Source organism: Mercurialis annua, linkage group LG8 (genome assembly GCF_937616625.2).
Source record: "Mercurialis annua linkage group LG8, ddMerAnnu1.2, whole genome shotgun sequence".
Lineage (NCBI taxonomy): Eukaryota > Viridiplantae > Streptophyta > Magnoliopsida > Malpighiales > Euphorbiaceae > Mercurialis > Mercurialis annua.
In genome coordinates this window covers 40,046,818-40,063,248 of record NC_065577.1, presented here as the reverse complement: position 1 = coordinate 40,063,248, position 16,431 = coordinate 40,046,818, and the positions used below count along the sequence as shown (strand labels likewise).

The 16,431-nt window shown below is 29.8% G+C and overlaps 1 protein-coding gene across 1 annotated transcript; it reads left to right on the top strand.

Moving 5' to 3' along the window:
• The first annotated feature begins 11,520 nt into the window (after positions 1 to 11,520).
• On the top strand, positions 11,521 to 13,839 carry LOC126662074 (uncharacterized). The gene is made up of 4 exons (XM_050355962.1): positions 11,521 to 11,804; positions 12,178 to 12,292; positions 12,657 to 12,813; positions 12,907 to 13,839. The coding sequence occupies exon 4, from the start codon at positions 12,925 to 12,927 to the stop codon at positions 13,837 to 13,839; it is 915 nt and encodes a 304-aa protein (XP_050211919.1). The 5' UTR covers positions 11,521 to 11,804; positions 12,178 to 12,292; positions 12,657 to 12,813; positions 12,907 to 12,924.
• The last annotated feature ends 2,592 nt before the right edge of the window (positions 13,840 to 16,431 follow it).

The window sequence follows — 16,431 nt, the reverse complement described above, 5'->3', positions numbered from 1 at the left end:
GGCTCAGCAAAATTTGAAAATTTTCGTATTTAATTTTTAATTTTAAAACGAATTTTGAAGCGTACTATTAAAGGACGATATAATTACATGGTAAATTTGAAATGAGATTTCAAGGAAATGTTGTGGCATATCCTGATTTGTTTTAAGTATGCTTGAGTTAATTGTGTTCAATGGCATGGTTACGTGGTTTGCGATTTACAGATTTGTTATCTTGTGAACAGAATTTGTGTTTTATAACTCGCTTGTCTGTTGGACTAAGTTGATTGTGTTAGTTTTGTCTCTTCGTGCAGTATAGCACGTGAGATGATCTAATCATGTGGTTATGGTTGGCTTACCTTGATGTATAGTTTTGACCTTTGAGTAAGATTTTTTTTAATCTTGTTTCCCTTTTGTTTCGGTTTTGGGTTGCGCGGGGCTTCACTATTTCTGTTTTGTGGATCGAAACCCTTGGGTTTCGATATCAAGGAATACAAGGGAGGTACTTCCTTTGGATTGGTTGATGATTTCTGATTATCCTAGGATGGGTATTGCGAACTCTGAACCGAAAAGATAGATCGATGTACTAATACACTGGTGTTTCCATCAAGTCTGATGATGCGATGCGGGAGCTGGCGGTAAATTTTATAAGAACATATTTTATGTGCTATTTTCTTTGGTTATATGCTCAGTCTGGATTGAGGTTAGTTAGTTACTTTTTATAATAGAGTTGTAATGAAGTTATTATGAGGAATTGTTGTATAGCATCGAATGTTGCTAGGTGCAAGTAAGGAAATTTTGAGAAATATTTTGAGGTCATCGAGTGCATCTCGCAGAGTGTAACGTCTAACAAGTGTTTATTGAGAAATGGATTTCAAAGATTGATTTGCTGAAATATTTGAAATATTTTCAACACGTAATTGTGCCCAGACATATCATGAACATGCATTTTGAATGTCACGAATAGGTTTGCATTGAACACAGAGTATGTTCACTAAATATAAGATAAAATAATAATTGATACATGCATAATAGTACATGCATCACGTGCATAGAAATTATTAGGGTTGGATGCAACTCTTTGGGGATGAGAGATGCCATCACCCTGGCGCACAATTATGTAAAATAAATTTTATCGACAAAGTGTTTTTAGAAAGATGTCTTAGAACAAACTCGCGAGCCCCTTTGGGGTAAATGTATTTATAAAGTTGTGGAATTTCAAATGATTTTGAAACTGTTACCGGAAGGTAGCTAGACAAATACTCTGTGATGATGATGATGGTTATTAGATATTTTTGCTGTGAGATTATGGTCTGTAGAATCAGAATCTTGTGGTGGTGAGTAAGAATGATTTTGAGGTTGCGCTCGAGATATAGTTGTGCTAAGTGCGGTATAGTGTATTTTAGAATAGTAAGCTTCATGATAATTAAGGATTTGTGGATTAAGAATGTTGGTTATGCTCCATGTGTGTTTATACACTATATTTTTGTTTTAAACGAAACTTTATCTTTTCAGATTTGAAATTGTCCAAAGAATTTTGGTGTATTGATATAAGGAATGTTTATAAACAAGAAATTTACATTGCTGATTTTATCTTTCTGAGGAAATGGAGAATTTTTGTCAAAATTGATTCAAAAGGGATAATAAATTTTTCGCTTGAGCGATTTCTTCAATTTTGTTTTGTTTGAAAAAAAAATTTAGAAGCGACTTAAAAATTTTGGGATGCTTGAAACATCAATGTGTATTTTGAATACGGAAAATTCGGCCACAGTTGTTTTTTTTTTTTTAAGTATAAATTATTAAAAAGTGTATTAGCAAGTTTGAATTAAAAAGAACATAAATCTTTGTCAATTGAACTGTTTTATAGATTTGCAAAATGTATTGGAAAGTAAGAGAAAATTTCGGATTTACATGTGGAGGTCTTGAAATTTTTCAAGGGTTTGCAAAACCGATGGTTTTTTCAACGGTAAGGGTATTTTGATTTCGAATGAAAAGGAGGTGTAAGACGTAGAGTCTTTTAATCAAAGTGGAAATTCTTTTGTGTGTAAAATATTTGATATTAAAAGATTTTATACCCACAGGAGTTGGTTTTGAGCATAACTAACAATCTGATCGTATTGATCTCTCGTTGTATACGAGGCTGTAGTCAATTGATTGAATAATTTTGAGAATTTGAATTCGATTTTGTTATATGAGGTAGTTGATTTAAAAATCGAAAACGCGGTTAATAGGTTTCGACAACTAAAATAGGTTGATTGATTCTGTTAGAGGGTATTATCGTAATAATGGATATCGTTGGGTCATTTGTTGAACCCTTGGTAAGGGTGACAAATTTTATGTTGTCAGATACAGTCAATGTGCAGAGTAGTCATGGCGTTATGTTTCTGAGTGATTGGAAGAATCATTATGATGGATATTATTATAATTGATATAGAAATTTATTTTGTATTCATGAGAGATGTTCGCTTTTCTTTGAATTGCGTTATGAGTTTTTGTGTTGTGGATTCACAAGTTAACAGTATTATCGAGCTGGTACCAATCGTTAGGATTAGATGATTATTATCATGTTTGTTTTGGAACCGAAATATTTTCTGAAGTTATTGGGTTTGTTATCGGTCATTTTGAAGTAGAGATGCTAAGTAAAAGGAAGTAAGGGTTTAGGAATGATAAATTTTATCAACTATATTGCAAGGTTATTGTTTTGTTTAAGGCAAAAGAGTTTGGAGTTGTAGAGCTATAGTTGAGCTTAACGCTTAACCATGTATTGATATGGAGGATTTTGTAATAGATGAGTTTCGAGCTGGCTTTGGAAACCACTCCGGTATAGGAAAATGGTGACTCTCAGTTGAATAAATTGTGTTATTATGAGTTGGAGCATCTACTGCTAGAAACAGGATTTGGTGCATAAGTGTGTTGTGATCGCTTATATTGCGAGCCAGTGTCGGTTATGCGATTGGAGATTGGATCTTAATTATCCTAGTATATTAGCCGAGTGTTGGGTAGTAGATCTTGTTGTATCTTAGTTGAACTGCCCTAGAGTTATGTTATCGTTATGCCTAGTGGAAGTTGTGTTAGTACTTTGGTGACCTTTGAGTGTGTTCAGTTTTTGCAACTGAAGGTTTTGAAGTGTTTGAGGGACAACCTGTTAAATTTTGCTTACGCGCGTGCGTATGCCGTTGGACATGGAATACCATCAACGACAGTGGGTTGGTTTCTTGGTTTTGATCTGTTATTTAATGACAGAGGTCGTGTGCAGTTTCGTTATATTTTGTTGTCCTAATTTACGATAGGTATCTTGTGGATATGTTTTCTTATCGGCTTTGTACATTTTGTTTAACTGGATGTGTAACTTTATATTATGTGGTATGTCGATAGTTTTATTTAAATTCGAGGACGAATTTTTAATTAGTTGGGGAGAATGTAATATCCCGTAAAATTTTAATTTATTTTTCGATAAATTCCGACATTTTTCCCGGTCGTTTTGAAGTAATTTCGATATTAGTGGCTTGGTTCGAGTTGTTTGGTTTGGGTGTGATTTATTGGTTTAACCAATTATTTTTTTAAATCAAAAATAAAAAAAAATAGAATTCTTTCATTCCCGTTCGGGAATTGGAATTCCCGAACGGGAATCTCATTTTTTGGGCCTGGTCTCGTTCGAGACCAGGCATTCCCGAACGGGAATCATGGCCTGAAAGGCCATTCCCGTTCGGGAATCACATCAGCTTTTGGACCCATTTGTTTGGCCCTTTTCGACCTCGTTTACGGCCCGCTTCCACTCGTTATTTAAAAGCGACTTCTAAACAGAAAACCTAGATCACGCTGCAAGCTAGCCCTAGCCGTTTTCCGTTTGTCCATTCGCTGAGAAACGAAGCCGAAATCATCATCCAAACTCTGCTGTTCCGGTTAGTTTTATAATTTCTCAATCTCAGATTTCTGCCTTGAAACGGCATTACGTAATTTGATTCGTTCTTGCTCGTTTCTAGATCGAAATCAAAACCGTTTGATCTCAGACGTTCTAGACTCAATTCCCTACGTCTCCCTATCTCAGTTTCGCTGAACGGTACGCCGTCGATCTCGTTTCAATCACCACCGTTTCATTGTTTTTGAATGCTATTATACTCTGTTTTGATTTTAAGTTTCTGCCGATTATCCTTGCTCTTTTGTCCATGTCTTTTCATTGTTTAATGATTATGAATCCCTTGGCATGATTGGTGGTTAATAGTTTAAGCTTTCGGATTGAGTTTATTCCATCGTTCCGCTCCTCGATTCGTTGTTGTCGTTCTGTATAATTGTTACTTTCAATTATGGTTTGGTAAATTCTTAAGTTTCTGTTTCCTTTTTCATGGCTTAAAAACTTATGATTATTGATGATTGAGGGATGAAGTCTTGGCATGCTCAGTTTCATGATTGGATTCATTGATATTGCATTGTTTTTCTTTGATTTTGAGCTTCTGTGAATGAATTTCAAATTTGAAATGTTAAGGTTGGCTTGGTATGGGGAAGATGATGTTGTGTCTTAATTTGGTTGGCTATTGTGAGTTTTGTTTGGTTAAGAGTTCCTCTAGGTTATCAAATTGTTTTGTTTAAAACTTTTTGATTCCTTAAGATAAATTTTACTTATTGATTAATTGTTTTGATTTCTAATTTGAGGATTTTATTTAAATTGAAAGGTTGTCAATTGGGAAATATTATTTTGGTAAATCTAAAAATATTATTATTTGAGCTAATTAGATTAATAATAATTGCTATTAATAATAATTAATGTTTTAGAATTTTGGCTAAATTGCAATTTAGCCTTGAAACGTTTTTATAATGTATTTAAGTAAGTTTGTGATTAATAACTTCGTATTTTGTTTTAAATATTAAACAAAAGCAATTAATTTGATTTCGGATATCAAATTGACTAAAGTACAATTTAGTCCCTATTTGGCAAAAGTACAATTTAGCCCCTAATTGGTTAAAGTACAATTTAGTCCCTAAATTTTTATTAACTTAAAATGATTAAGTTTTTGATTTGTAACTTGGGTTACTTAGAATTGAAGTTATTGAGTTCCGCTTTTAAAATGGATTATTATTTTGTTAATTTATTTTATAAAAATAAACTTGGGTTTATATTGAAAATTGTTTTGAGTCGGGTTAGACTTCGGTCACCCGACCAGTGAGGTTAGCTTGGTAGTTATTGGTAACTCGGCTAACCCACTATTTGGAAATTATTTATTATTTATAGTTATTAAATAATATTTATAAATTGGATTTTAAGCGAGAACTCAATAGACTTATTTAAATTGGGCTTTATTACCTAATGGGTATTATTTGTGTGTGCTTTGGATTGTTTATTCCGACATGTTAATTGTGCTAGTCCTATGTGGTGTCTAGTACTCCCTAGAGTTAGGGTCTGTTTTTAATAATTATTTTATTTGTCTAGACCCGTCTATTGTCCGTGCTCCAGAGGCGAACAAGGATTAGTTGCTTGCCGGTATTCACGTGGATTAGCAAGCAGTGAGTTTGTACTTACTATTTACCGCTTTATTAAGTAAATCGTTATTTTAATATTAAATATATATACTGTACGTATATTTCGAATTGTTTTTATATTATGGCTTCTAGTTGGAACATGCTACCTAATGGGCATCATTAGGACTGCGTGCGCACCGGTAAAGATCTGGAAAAGGTAATTATGGTAATGTGGTAACTCGGTGTGAGCATAGCTCTCGGGACCAAGTAGAGTAACTCGGTGTAGCTCGGCTCTCGGGACTCTGGTATAAGTGTGGTCAGTGGTAATTCGGTGTAGCTCAGCTCTCGGGACCAGACCTAATGGATTATGTTATTTATGTAGAATTGTGGATTAGGGTTCCAACTATTATTCGTAATATTGTTATTAAATGCTTTAAACGTTTTAAAGGTTTTTCACTTAATAAATGTAGATAGTGGTATGAACTCATCTCAGTATATCTGACCCCGTTGTTTTCCCAATTTTCCCCAGGGTTATGATCTGAGAGAGTCTGGTGATCTCCGCATTTACTTTCCTCGGAGGTTCCATTTATTTTAGTAGAACTGTAGAACTGTTTTTACTCTTAGACCGCAGTAGTAACTAGACGTCTTTATTATTATTATTTATTTTGTCGGATTGGTTCGACTGCTTATATTGCTCTGGCATGCTGTATTATTTACATTAATTCATGATGAATCTATTTTAAACTCGGAGTTGATTAAGCATGTTATTTTAACTGTTGATTATTATAACTGCTAGTTTAGGCTGAAGTCTCGGTTGCCCCCGAGCATTGGTTTTCTGCAGGTTTATGTGTTTATGAATTAAATGAAAGGCTAGCTACGGGTTTCGGTACTACATTACCCATACCCTAGCGCCGGTCGCGATTCATGAAAATGGGTCGTGACACTCTCACATTGATTCTAATTAAATGGAGCATTTTCGTAGTCTCCAACTTTATTAAAATACTTATTTTATTTTTATTGTTTTTAAAGAGTCTTCGACAAACTACTTATCTTTAATAATTAAACCTATTTTAATTTTTATTCATTATCTTTATTTTAGTTAGGATTACTACGTTTGCAGTATTTGTATTTATTCAAAACATCTAATTTTATCAATATACAAACTCTCTTTCGGTGTGTACTTTATATAATTCCAAACTTTTTTAATTTGGTTACTACTAATTCCCCTAAACCAAGTAAATGGTTGGAATTAGGGCCGGCCACCACTTTCAAATTATAAAATCTACTCCCTCCGTTCTTTTTTAGTTGTCCATTTAGCCAAATGAATTTGTCTATATTTAGTTGTCCATCTAGAATTTCAAGATAACATTAGCTATTATCTTCCAAATTTAACCCTCATAAATGACTCTATAACTCAATTTACAAAGCATTTATTATATAGTAGGGTTATATTAGTATTTACTTCTATTATTTAAGACAAAAATCCCACTATCTTAATATGTGCAATTTTGGCTAAATGGACAACTAAAAAAGAACGGAGGTAGTATAATTTTAGTTTAATGCATATTTGATTGTATATTGTGGTATACATTAATTAACATTGTAAATTTGATGATTTATTTTATAACAGCATAAAGAAACTGTTTATTTTAAGAGTTCGACGACCTTCTATTACGGCATGGAGAAACTCTTAATTTTGAGAGTTCGACCTTTTATTGCGAAGCAAATGGATCGTTAATTGTGTGAAAATTCTAGCTCAAAAGATCAATCACTGAATTCATTTTTTATAGTAAGATTATTATTTGTTCATTCATTTGCATTTTATTAATAATATTTTGATATTTGTATAAACACTTTATAATCATTGTGATTTTTTTCTTTGTTTTTGCTTTTATGCAGTATAGAGACAATGGATCAACAACCTTCTTTTGGTATTTGTAACTTTCTCTATTTGATTTTGTAATATTTGAAAATTTATATCATTATTATTTTAATTAAACTGGCCACTGTTATGCTAATACTACTATTTTGAACTGTCTAGATTTTGTTCATTTAAATCCAATCGACTCAGAGATTTAAACCGATAAATTGATCTATGAGTTTTAATCTTTATTTGTTTTAATATATAATATTAGTTTTGAGACACACTTAACTATGAGATAAGAATTTTGTTTGTTCTTTTATTAGGTAAAATGCAAATTACAGTATATCAAAACTGTGGAAAAATCCAGCATTATCTTTAGTATCCGTTTAATAAATTATTCATAGTTAAAACTAATTAACATGTCACTAGAATAATATGCTACTATTCAAAATTTAAAAGCACATAGTTTAAAATGAAAATTAAGCTTCGTTATTAGTCGTAGTCTGTTAAAAAAAATCAATTAGAAAAGACAAACATGTTTAAAAAGTATCAAGAATACTATTTCTCCCTTCTAATATGGCATTCATCTTTTTTTTACGAACATTTAAATTCTATCTTACAATTAATTCAAAATTCAAAAAGCTTACCTTATATAATGATTATTGAATTTTGTTATCAATTATAGAGAAGACAGATAATTCACGGTTCACAACAAGAAGAAATTACAACAAATTACTGAGAAATACAAAAAGGTTTTTTAGAGATAAATCAAACATTCAAAAAAGATTTTTCTGTAGAATTGAATAATAAAAATATATATTATAGATGTATAATGTTATAAAAAGAACAGTTACTTTGAACTAATCTAAATTAGGATTGAAGAATATATTAAGTTTAAGAGTTTATATTATATATTTTTGTCAGTTTTATGATTATTTAAAACTTTATTTATTTTGTACCAAAATTTATCTATAATTCTTTTATTACGTCAATATCATCTATAATATTTAAATTTAAAATAATATATAAAATGATAAAATATTTTGTTTAGATAAAATTACTATAAAATAATTTTTTATATAATTATTAAAATATAATAATATTATATTTATTGAGCGCAATTGCACGAGTATTCGACTACTCTATATCTATATATTTATTTAACTGAAAGGAACAACGAAACCCTCTCATTGCTTCCCAAAAAAAAACATTTTCATAAGTTTACTTTCGCAAAGCTACCTATTTCACAAAATTAAAATAATTTATACAGTTTTATAACTTCAAGAATAGTATTATAAAGACTATATGTGATTAGTATTTTTATTAATGTGAACCACTCAACATTGTTAGCTATATGTATTTTAGAAAAATTAATAGTCTGAAGTTGGTTGCTTTTGTTTGAGTGTCCTTACTTTCACTTATTATCGGTTTTGTAAAAAAATGATGAAATTGTAAGAACAGAATATTTAGAGTACTAAAAATTCAATTTATCATATACTCCGCGTATGGTTACTCAATATTATGAAAAACATAATATGTATAAAGAAAGCAAGTAACTGATACAATTTGAAATTATGTATAAATATAAATATAATTACGATTTAGTTTTTACTTTTAAAATAAATATTAGCATTTATTATATATATTTTAAATTAATGCTTGATGATATATTTAGTATGTTCTAATTTTAATCCAAACGTGACGATTAATATGAACTTAATAGTTATTTCTACAATATTATAACTCACAATAACTCGACTCTAATTCAAATGATATGAATTAAAGTGAACCAAATTTAAAATTAGTCAATTCACATTTATCTAACTAACAATGAGAGATAATTTTATTATCCTCATGAAATTCCATCTGAAATATTACTTCTTGCATAAGTTTAAAAAAACGACTATTTCCTCCTTTGTATTTGAGTTTTTTTTTTAAACTAGAACCTCCTTCATAAGGGAGATGTCATTTTTTAAAATTCATGAAAAGAGTAGTATTTTGGATGAAATCTTATGGGGGTAAAGATAATTAATCTTAAAATTAATTGCCATTTTTAATTATCTATATTATTTATAATATGAAAACTCAAAATAAGATCTAATTTATCATTTTTAAAATTTTAACAAAATAAATATAAAACAAAAAATAGTTTTTAAAATAATATTAAATTGATTCGCGCAATTGCGCGGGTCATACGACTAGTCTATATCTATATACTTATATAATTGAGAGGACCAACAGAGTGCTCTCATTGATTCTCACAAAATAGAGCATTCTGGTAGTCTCCAATTTTTTTAAACTATCTATTTTACTTTAATTAATTAATTTAAATGTACATTTAATAATCAATTAAGCTTCCTAATTTAAGTCCAACTCATGAACCCAAAAGAAACACAAAATATGAATAAGAACAAGTGATTTAAAAGAAATCAAAGTCATCGAGCAAGGGCTGGAGGAGGTTAGTTATAAACGGTGATTTCATATATTGTTGTTAATTAAATACGTTAAAAACATTTTTGATATTCATATAAGCATTGTTGGTTCTTATAATGGATGTGTTTGTTTTTTCTTGCATCATTGGAGCCATTTTTTTTTAGAGTCTGATAGCTTATTATTTATATTTGCATATATATTGATTTAATTTTTAAAATCTAAATGAATAAATTTTTGTTGTTGGCATTAGAAAGTTTTCTAATTAGTTCTTACTTTCATATCTTTTAATTAATACTTATGTGTAAACAGTGTATTGGAATCGAAATACGGTGACAACACAATTCTAAAAGTATAAATAGTGTTCGAAAATTTCAACACTTGAACATCAAAATATTGGCGATGTCAAAATTTTATCCTTTATTTCTATTATATTATTCCATTTTTAATAGATCAGTTGTTCAGTTCTAATTTAATTTTTTATTTTTACAATAGTTGATTTATGATATTTTTTTAATATTATTATCAATATACATTCTACGTTTGATAACAAAAACATTCATAGGTGCGCAAGTTAAATTTTTCTTAAATCCATTGCAGATATTGGGCTAATATTATTCATCAAAAATTGTCTCTTTTTCTTAATTTTTTTTTTAAAGAGATGATCGATATATATTGCTTATTAATAATAACATTTAGTATCAGAGAATTGCTTATCTAGACACAAAAACTCTATTATTTGTCAAAATCGGGTCTATATATAATTGTTTTAACTAATAATTAATGGAATTTCTCATAGTATCGCTATAAATTAATCTACAAATAATATCAAAACTATGGAAAATCGAACATTGCCTTTTATAAGAACAAATTATTTATAGTTAAAAACATATGTGTGCCTTTTATAATGGAAAAAAATATAATATAGAAGTTATTATTAAAACAATGTTAATTATTACAAATAGTCAATATGTTTAAATTACTTATTTAAATTATATTTATATTAATTTATAATCTAATTTTTAATATCTACAAATTATTTATTTTATTGAATATTAATCTTTAAAAGATAATATTAATCTAGAATTTTGACAAGTTCACATTTTCTATTAAATATTTATAATTATTTTAACGTTATAGTTTATTTAATTTTTATCTAATAAAACTTCTTATTAAAAGAATATAAATATTAAAAATAATTAATACTTTTAAAATATTATTATTAACATTAAATTAGATTTTTATTTTATTAGTTTGTATGTAATATTTTTTTTGCATTTTTTTATATATATTTAATAAATTTATTTTCTAAATAAATATTAATTTGTTTCCGCGTAAATACGCGGGGCTTACGACTAGTATTATATAATTGAGAGGACCAACGGAGCTCTTTCATTCATTCTCACCAAATAGTGCATTCTTATTAGTTCCCACTTCTTTTAAAACACTTATTTTAATTTAATTATTTTAGTCCTAATTTAATAGTAGATAAGTATTCAATAGTTTGTTAAGAGTTTTAGGCTAAACACAATTTATTTACTTTCAATTTCAATATATATAAACTCCACCAATCTATTTCTAATTCACATGAATAACAATTCTATTCTATCTTTTTTAGAAGAAATAGTATATTTTTCTGAAGCAAAACTTATAACTGCATTGATAGAGGTAACACTACACCAAAATAATGTTTTAGCGGCAAATTGTTAGAGATGGTTAAAAATAGTGCCGCTGATTTATAAAATACAGGAGTTAACGGCGTTAACTAGAGGCGGGTGTTAATTTCGTAGGTATTTAGCGGCGATTTAAACCGTCTCTACATATATGAAGGGTGAAAAAGGAAATTTGTAAATCTCTTTCACGATGTCTTTTTCTTCGATCTCATTTTATGCTTTTCACAGCGATTCAACGATGTTATCTCTTCAATCCTTTTTGTTCCTTTTCTATTCGATTCATTGATGATTCAGACATATTGAAACGTTTTAATTGATTCAACGATGCACAATCTTCTTCTTTACTGACTTTTTCATCGATTCAACGATGCTTTCTCAAAGTTCAAATTACTGTCTTCGATTGTGAGGTCAGTAGCGAGATTAAAATTGATTTCATCTGTTTTAGGTTTTAATCCATTGATTTTGATTTTATTTTAGGTTTTAATCCATTGATTTTGATTTTGTTTTTAGGATCCAGGGAGCTCTTTTTTCTGTATCTTAAGAAAAACCCTAGCGTTTTTGATAGATCATAGTTTAAATCCTTGAATTTGTACTTTTCAATTTGATCTGAGACATTCATTTGAAACTAATTTGATAATCTACTGCTTAGATGATGTTGTAAGATCTTTTAATTGAAATATTTAGTAATTTATTTTAGGTTTTAATTGTTTAATTAAGCTTTTTTCATTTCAATTACTATTTGTTTTAGGTTTAAATTGTTTAATTTTGATTTTGTTTCAGGTTTCTATTTTTATTTTTATTTTGAGCAATCCTTGGGCCTATTGTGCTATTAAATTTGTCTCTCTACTGCTGCGTTTTCTTCTCGGCTTCACAACAAATTACTACTGCTGCATTGGTAAGTGATTGAATTTCATTTCCCCAACAAACTCTTTCATTTGTTGTTGTTGTCCCTGTGATGCTAGAATTTGTGGTGTTGGCATAAATTATCAACAAATTAATTTGTTTAATTTGGCAGACTGCATATAATATTTCTTCAGTTGCAGGTAAATACATTTCTGTTTTATTCACTGATGCTATTGGGATTGGTATTATTCATGAATTTTGTTTTATCCATTACTGTTGTTGTATTGTACTTATTTAAGAGGGAATCACATCATTATTAATGATGTACGTAAGTATAAGTAAAACTAATTTATTCATTGAATTTTTGGACACTCTATTATTATTCCGACTTTCATTATTTTTAGCCAAGTTTGCAGATATAATCACTGCCAATCCAGTAAAGAAGCTATTAAGCTTCTTCAAATCTAATGAGTTCTCTAAAGAGAGGAACTAGGTGGTAGCAACATTACTAGGCTTTAAATTTTTAAGGTGTTTCTCACATCTTTTCTCGCTGACGTATTGGTTGAACCTAAGGTTAGTTTATCACATTCAAATATACCTACGATTTCCTTTATATTTCCCGAAATAGAACTTTGAAACTCTATTAAATCTTTATATTATCTATAGGCAAGGTTGCTAGTTTTAATGGATAAAAGTTGGATGATCCAGCCAAGGCATAGTGATGAATATAGAAGAGGGGTTAAGAATTTTCTTGATTTTGCTTTTCATAATGCATCTGAAGATGGAAGAATTATGTGCCCGTGTAGAAATTGTGTTAGCCGTTATCTGCGAACATACGATGAGGCTGAAATACACTTAGTATGTGATGGTTTCATGAAGGGGTATACACGATGGGTATTTCATGGGGAGGCGTATTTCACCAGTAGTACATCATCAGCTGGTATGCACACTTCTACTGACATAATGGAATCTGTTCAAGATTGCACTATGGCCAAATCGAATCCATGGATGTTAGATGATGTAACTGGGTTGCTACATGATGCTTTCAATGTAGTTCGGAAAACGAATGAGGTTCCATTAGATACTGATAGGATTTCTAATCCTGGAGAAAATGAGGTGGAAATAGAAAATGGTAGTATAGAAATGGAATCAGAAGGAATGCATCATGAAGCTTCTAGCAAGGAAAATGTTGATTTTGTGAAATTATTGAAAGCTGCAGATGAAGAATTATATCCAGGATGTAAGACATTTTCTAGTTTGTCCTTTTTCCTGCATTTGTATCATTTAAAATGCTTACATCGGTGGACTGAAAAATCATTTACTATGCTACTTGAGTTGTTACTTGATGCATTTCCTGGGGGCGTGTCATTGCCGAAGTCTTTTTATCAAGCTAAAAAAATCATTCAAGCGTTAGGACTGGATTACAAAAAGATTCATGCTTGTCCTAATCACTGCATGTTGTATTGGGGTGAGACTGAGAACCAAGAGTTATGTCGTATTTGTGGGTCTTCTAGATGGGCAGTTTCTAGAGGAAGTAATCAAAATGATTGTCACGGCAAATTTAGTTCTATTGATTGGTTTTGTATATCTGCGTGCTGATTAGGTTGAGGGATCGATGACGGTTTCAACTACAAGAAAAACTAGAGATCCTTATATGATTGTCAAATCTAATGATGCGCTCTCTGTTTTTGAATGTTTGGTTTTCTAAAGAAAGAAGCTAATATTACTTCTTGTTGTAATATGCAGAGTTTGAGAGCTCACTGATATTGATATTTGATATTTCTTCGGCGAGTGCAAGTTTCAGGTAATGGTCAATTTTCACCATTATGTTTGTGACAAAGTGTTAATATTACTAGAATCCTACATTAATATGCTTCTTATATTTGATAATTCTGATCTCAAAGTTAGTCCGAAATGGTTTTTCTCTGTTGTTGCCTCGTGCCGTCTTTGCAATAAATTATCAGCTCATTTTTCGTGTGCATTTGTTAATTTATGCTTCATACAATATTTAATTTGATGTATCATGTTATGTTTACATTCTGCACAACATATTTGCTTCAATTGGTTTATATCTATCTATGTTTGTGTCTTCTATCTTACTGCAGGGTTTTATTGTTTCACTCCAGTTGTCTAAATGTCTAAAAATGCAAACGTAATGGTGAAATTCAGAATTCGGGAATGTGGTTTGATACCTTGGAAAACCTTGACTTTTAAATTTTACAATGCTCTTCTATGGTCTAGTGGCTTATGCATACCTTTTCTTCTTTCAGATTCTACAATGCTCTTCTATGGCCTACTAACTTTTGAACTCTCCTTATCAACTTCCGAGCTCACCTTATCGACCAAGGGTATAAGCAGGTAAAACTCACTGTATGTTAGCTAATCTGCTCATCCATGATTTCTTGAAAGACTTGATCTTAATTTTTGATTTTAATTGCAGTGAGATAATGATTTGAAGGTCTAGACTTTAAAGTGGATTAAAGATAATTCCCCAAGCAACTTTTCATATGAGAATCAAGTCCAGCAACAAGAACATTCTGAAGCATACGGAGACATTTAGTTGTTTTGTTGAATTAAGATATACCCTGGGATTAAAAAAGAGAGGATATACATGTGTAATTTATAAATATTGTTGTTCATTTAATTAAAAAAGAGAGGATATCATTTTTTTTATCAAAAACATTGCTAGTGCTGCAATTTTATATTATTAATTATAGAATAATAATAATCAGAGTAGTAATTAAATTTTTGCAAATAAAAATGTGCTAAAAATAAATAAAATTTGGGTCCAAAAAAAATTTGTAGAGACGGTTCTAAATGACTCTACAGGAAGAACTGACATAATGTAAATATTCCATAGAGACGGTTTAAACCGTCCCTAGAAACCGCCTTACCTACCCCGGCGGTTGCTTTAACCGTCTCTATTTTGTAGAGGCGGCTAAAAAAACGACACATTTGAGGCGGTCTGGAAAAGTGTCTCAGAACTCTGTAGGGGCGGTTTAAACCGCCCCTACACTTGATTTAAACCGCCTCTATAGGCACAATTTGTTGTAGTGTAATTATTATATTGTGTCGTTTTGTTCATGATGCATGTGTTATACTGTGTTGTTTTGTTCATCATGCATGTGTTATATCTAAACTTCTCGCAATAATTAGTTTTTTGCCAAAGCATATAAATGTTAGCTTAATTTCTTAGCAGCAAATTAATAAAAATACGTGAGTAAGGTAAGCATAATTATAAATCTTATTTTTTTTATAAATAGAAACCTTAATTATTTATTTGAACAAAATTCAGGTTAGAGACTGTGAATAAATATTTCAAATCTGGTAGGTAGGGGTTCATGATAGGAGCTAATTAATCATCCATTAGTTAACTATTTTCTTACGATGAAACTCATAATTTGGCTAATATAAAAGTGTTATATACCGGTTGTAAATTAATAAATTATAAAATTATTTGTATAGGGATATTGATAGTTAGGTACTTTAAGATTAATATAAATTTTATTTTACTTAAGAAAAATCCAGCATCTTATCGTAAAGTACTGAGAATTAGAATACTCCGTCCATATTTTATTCCAAAAAGTAGCATCATGCACGAAAATCTAACACAAAAAATTATAACAATATAAATTAAATTTTGTTATTAATTCTAATCAAATAGAATTTTGTCATTAATTCTCATTAAATAAAAAATTTTCATGAGTTCCCATCCTTTTTAAACTACTCATAAGTTTTTACTTTTCTTAAATTACTACTGATTTTACTATACAGTAGTTCTATTTTACATAAATGCTACTTTTTTATTTATTTATTTTTTTAAAAAGCCTAAGTATATTATCTATACAATTTTTTTTATTATTGTTGTCAAAGATAGCCTACTCTAATTGTTAGTGGGGGTTAGCGGAAGTTAATCTTAGACATTTTTTAAATAGACACACTGTCCGTGAGTATTGGGGGTCGAACCCTCAATCTCATACACATATCATTAGAATTTAGCGAATTGGGCCAAGCCTTCAAGTGTTATTATCTATACCATTAACTAAAAAAGTCTTATAAACTGGAAGTGTTGGCAAAATGTTAGCTACGGTTGTGTCTCTGTGAAAAGTTGTAATTTCTGAGACCAATGTAGAATGTTATAGTGGGTCAGAATTAAAACTAATTAATAGAATTGTTATGTATAGAGAAATT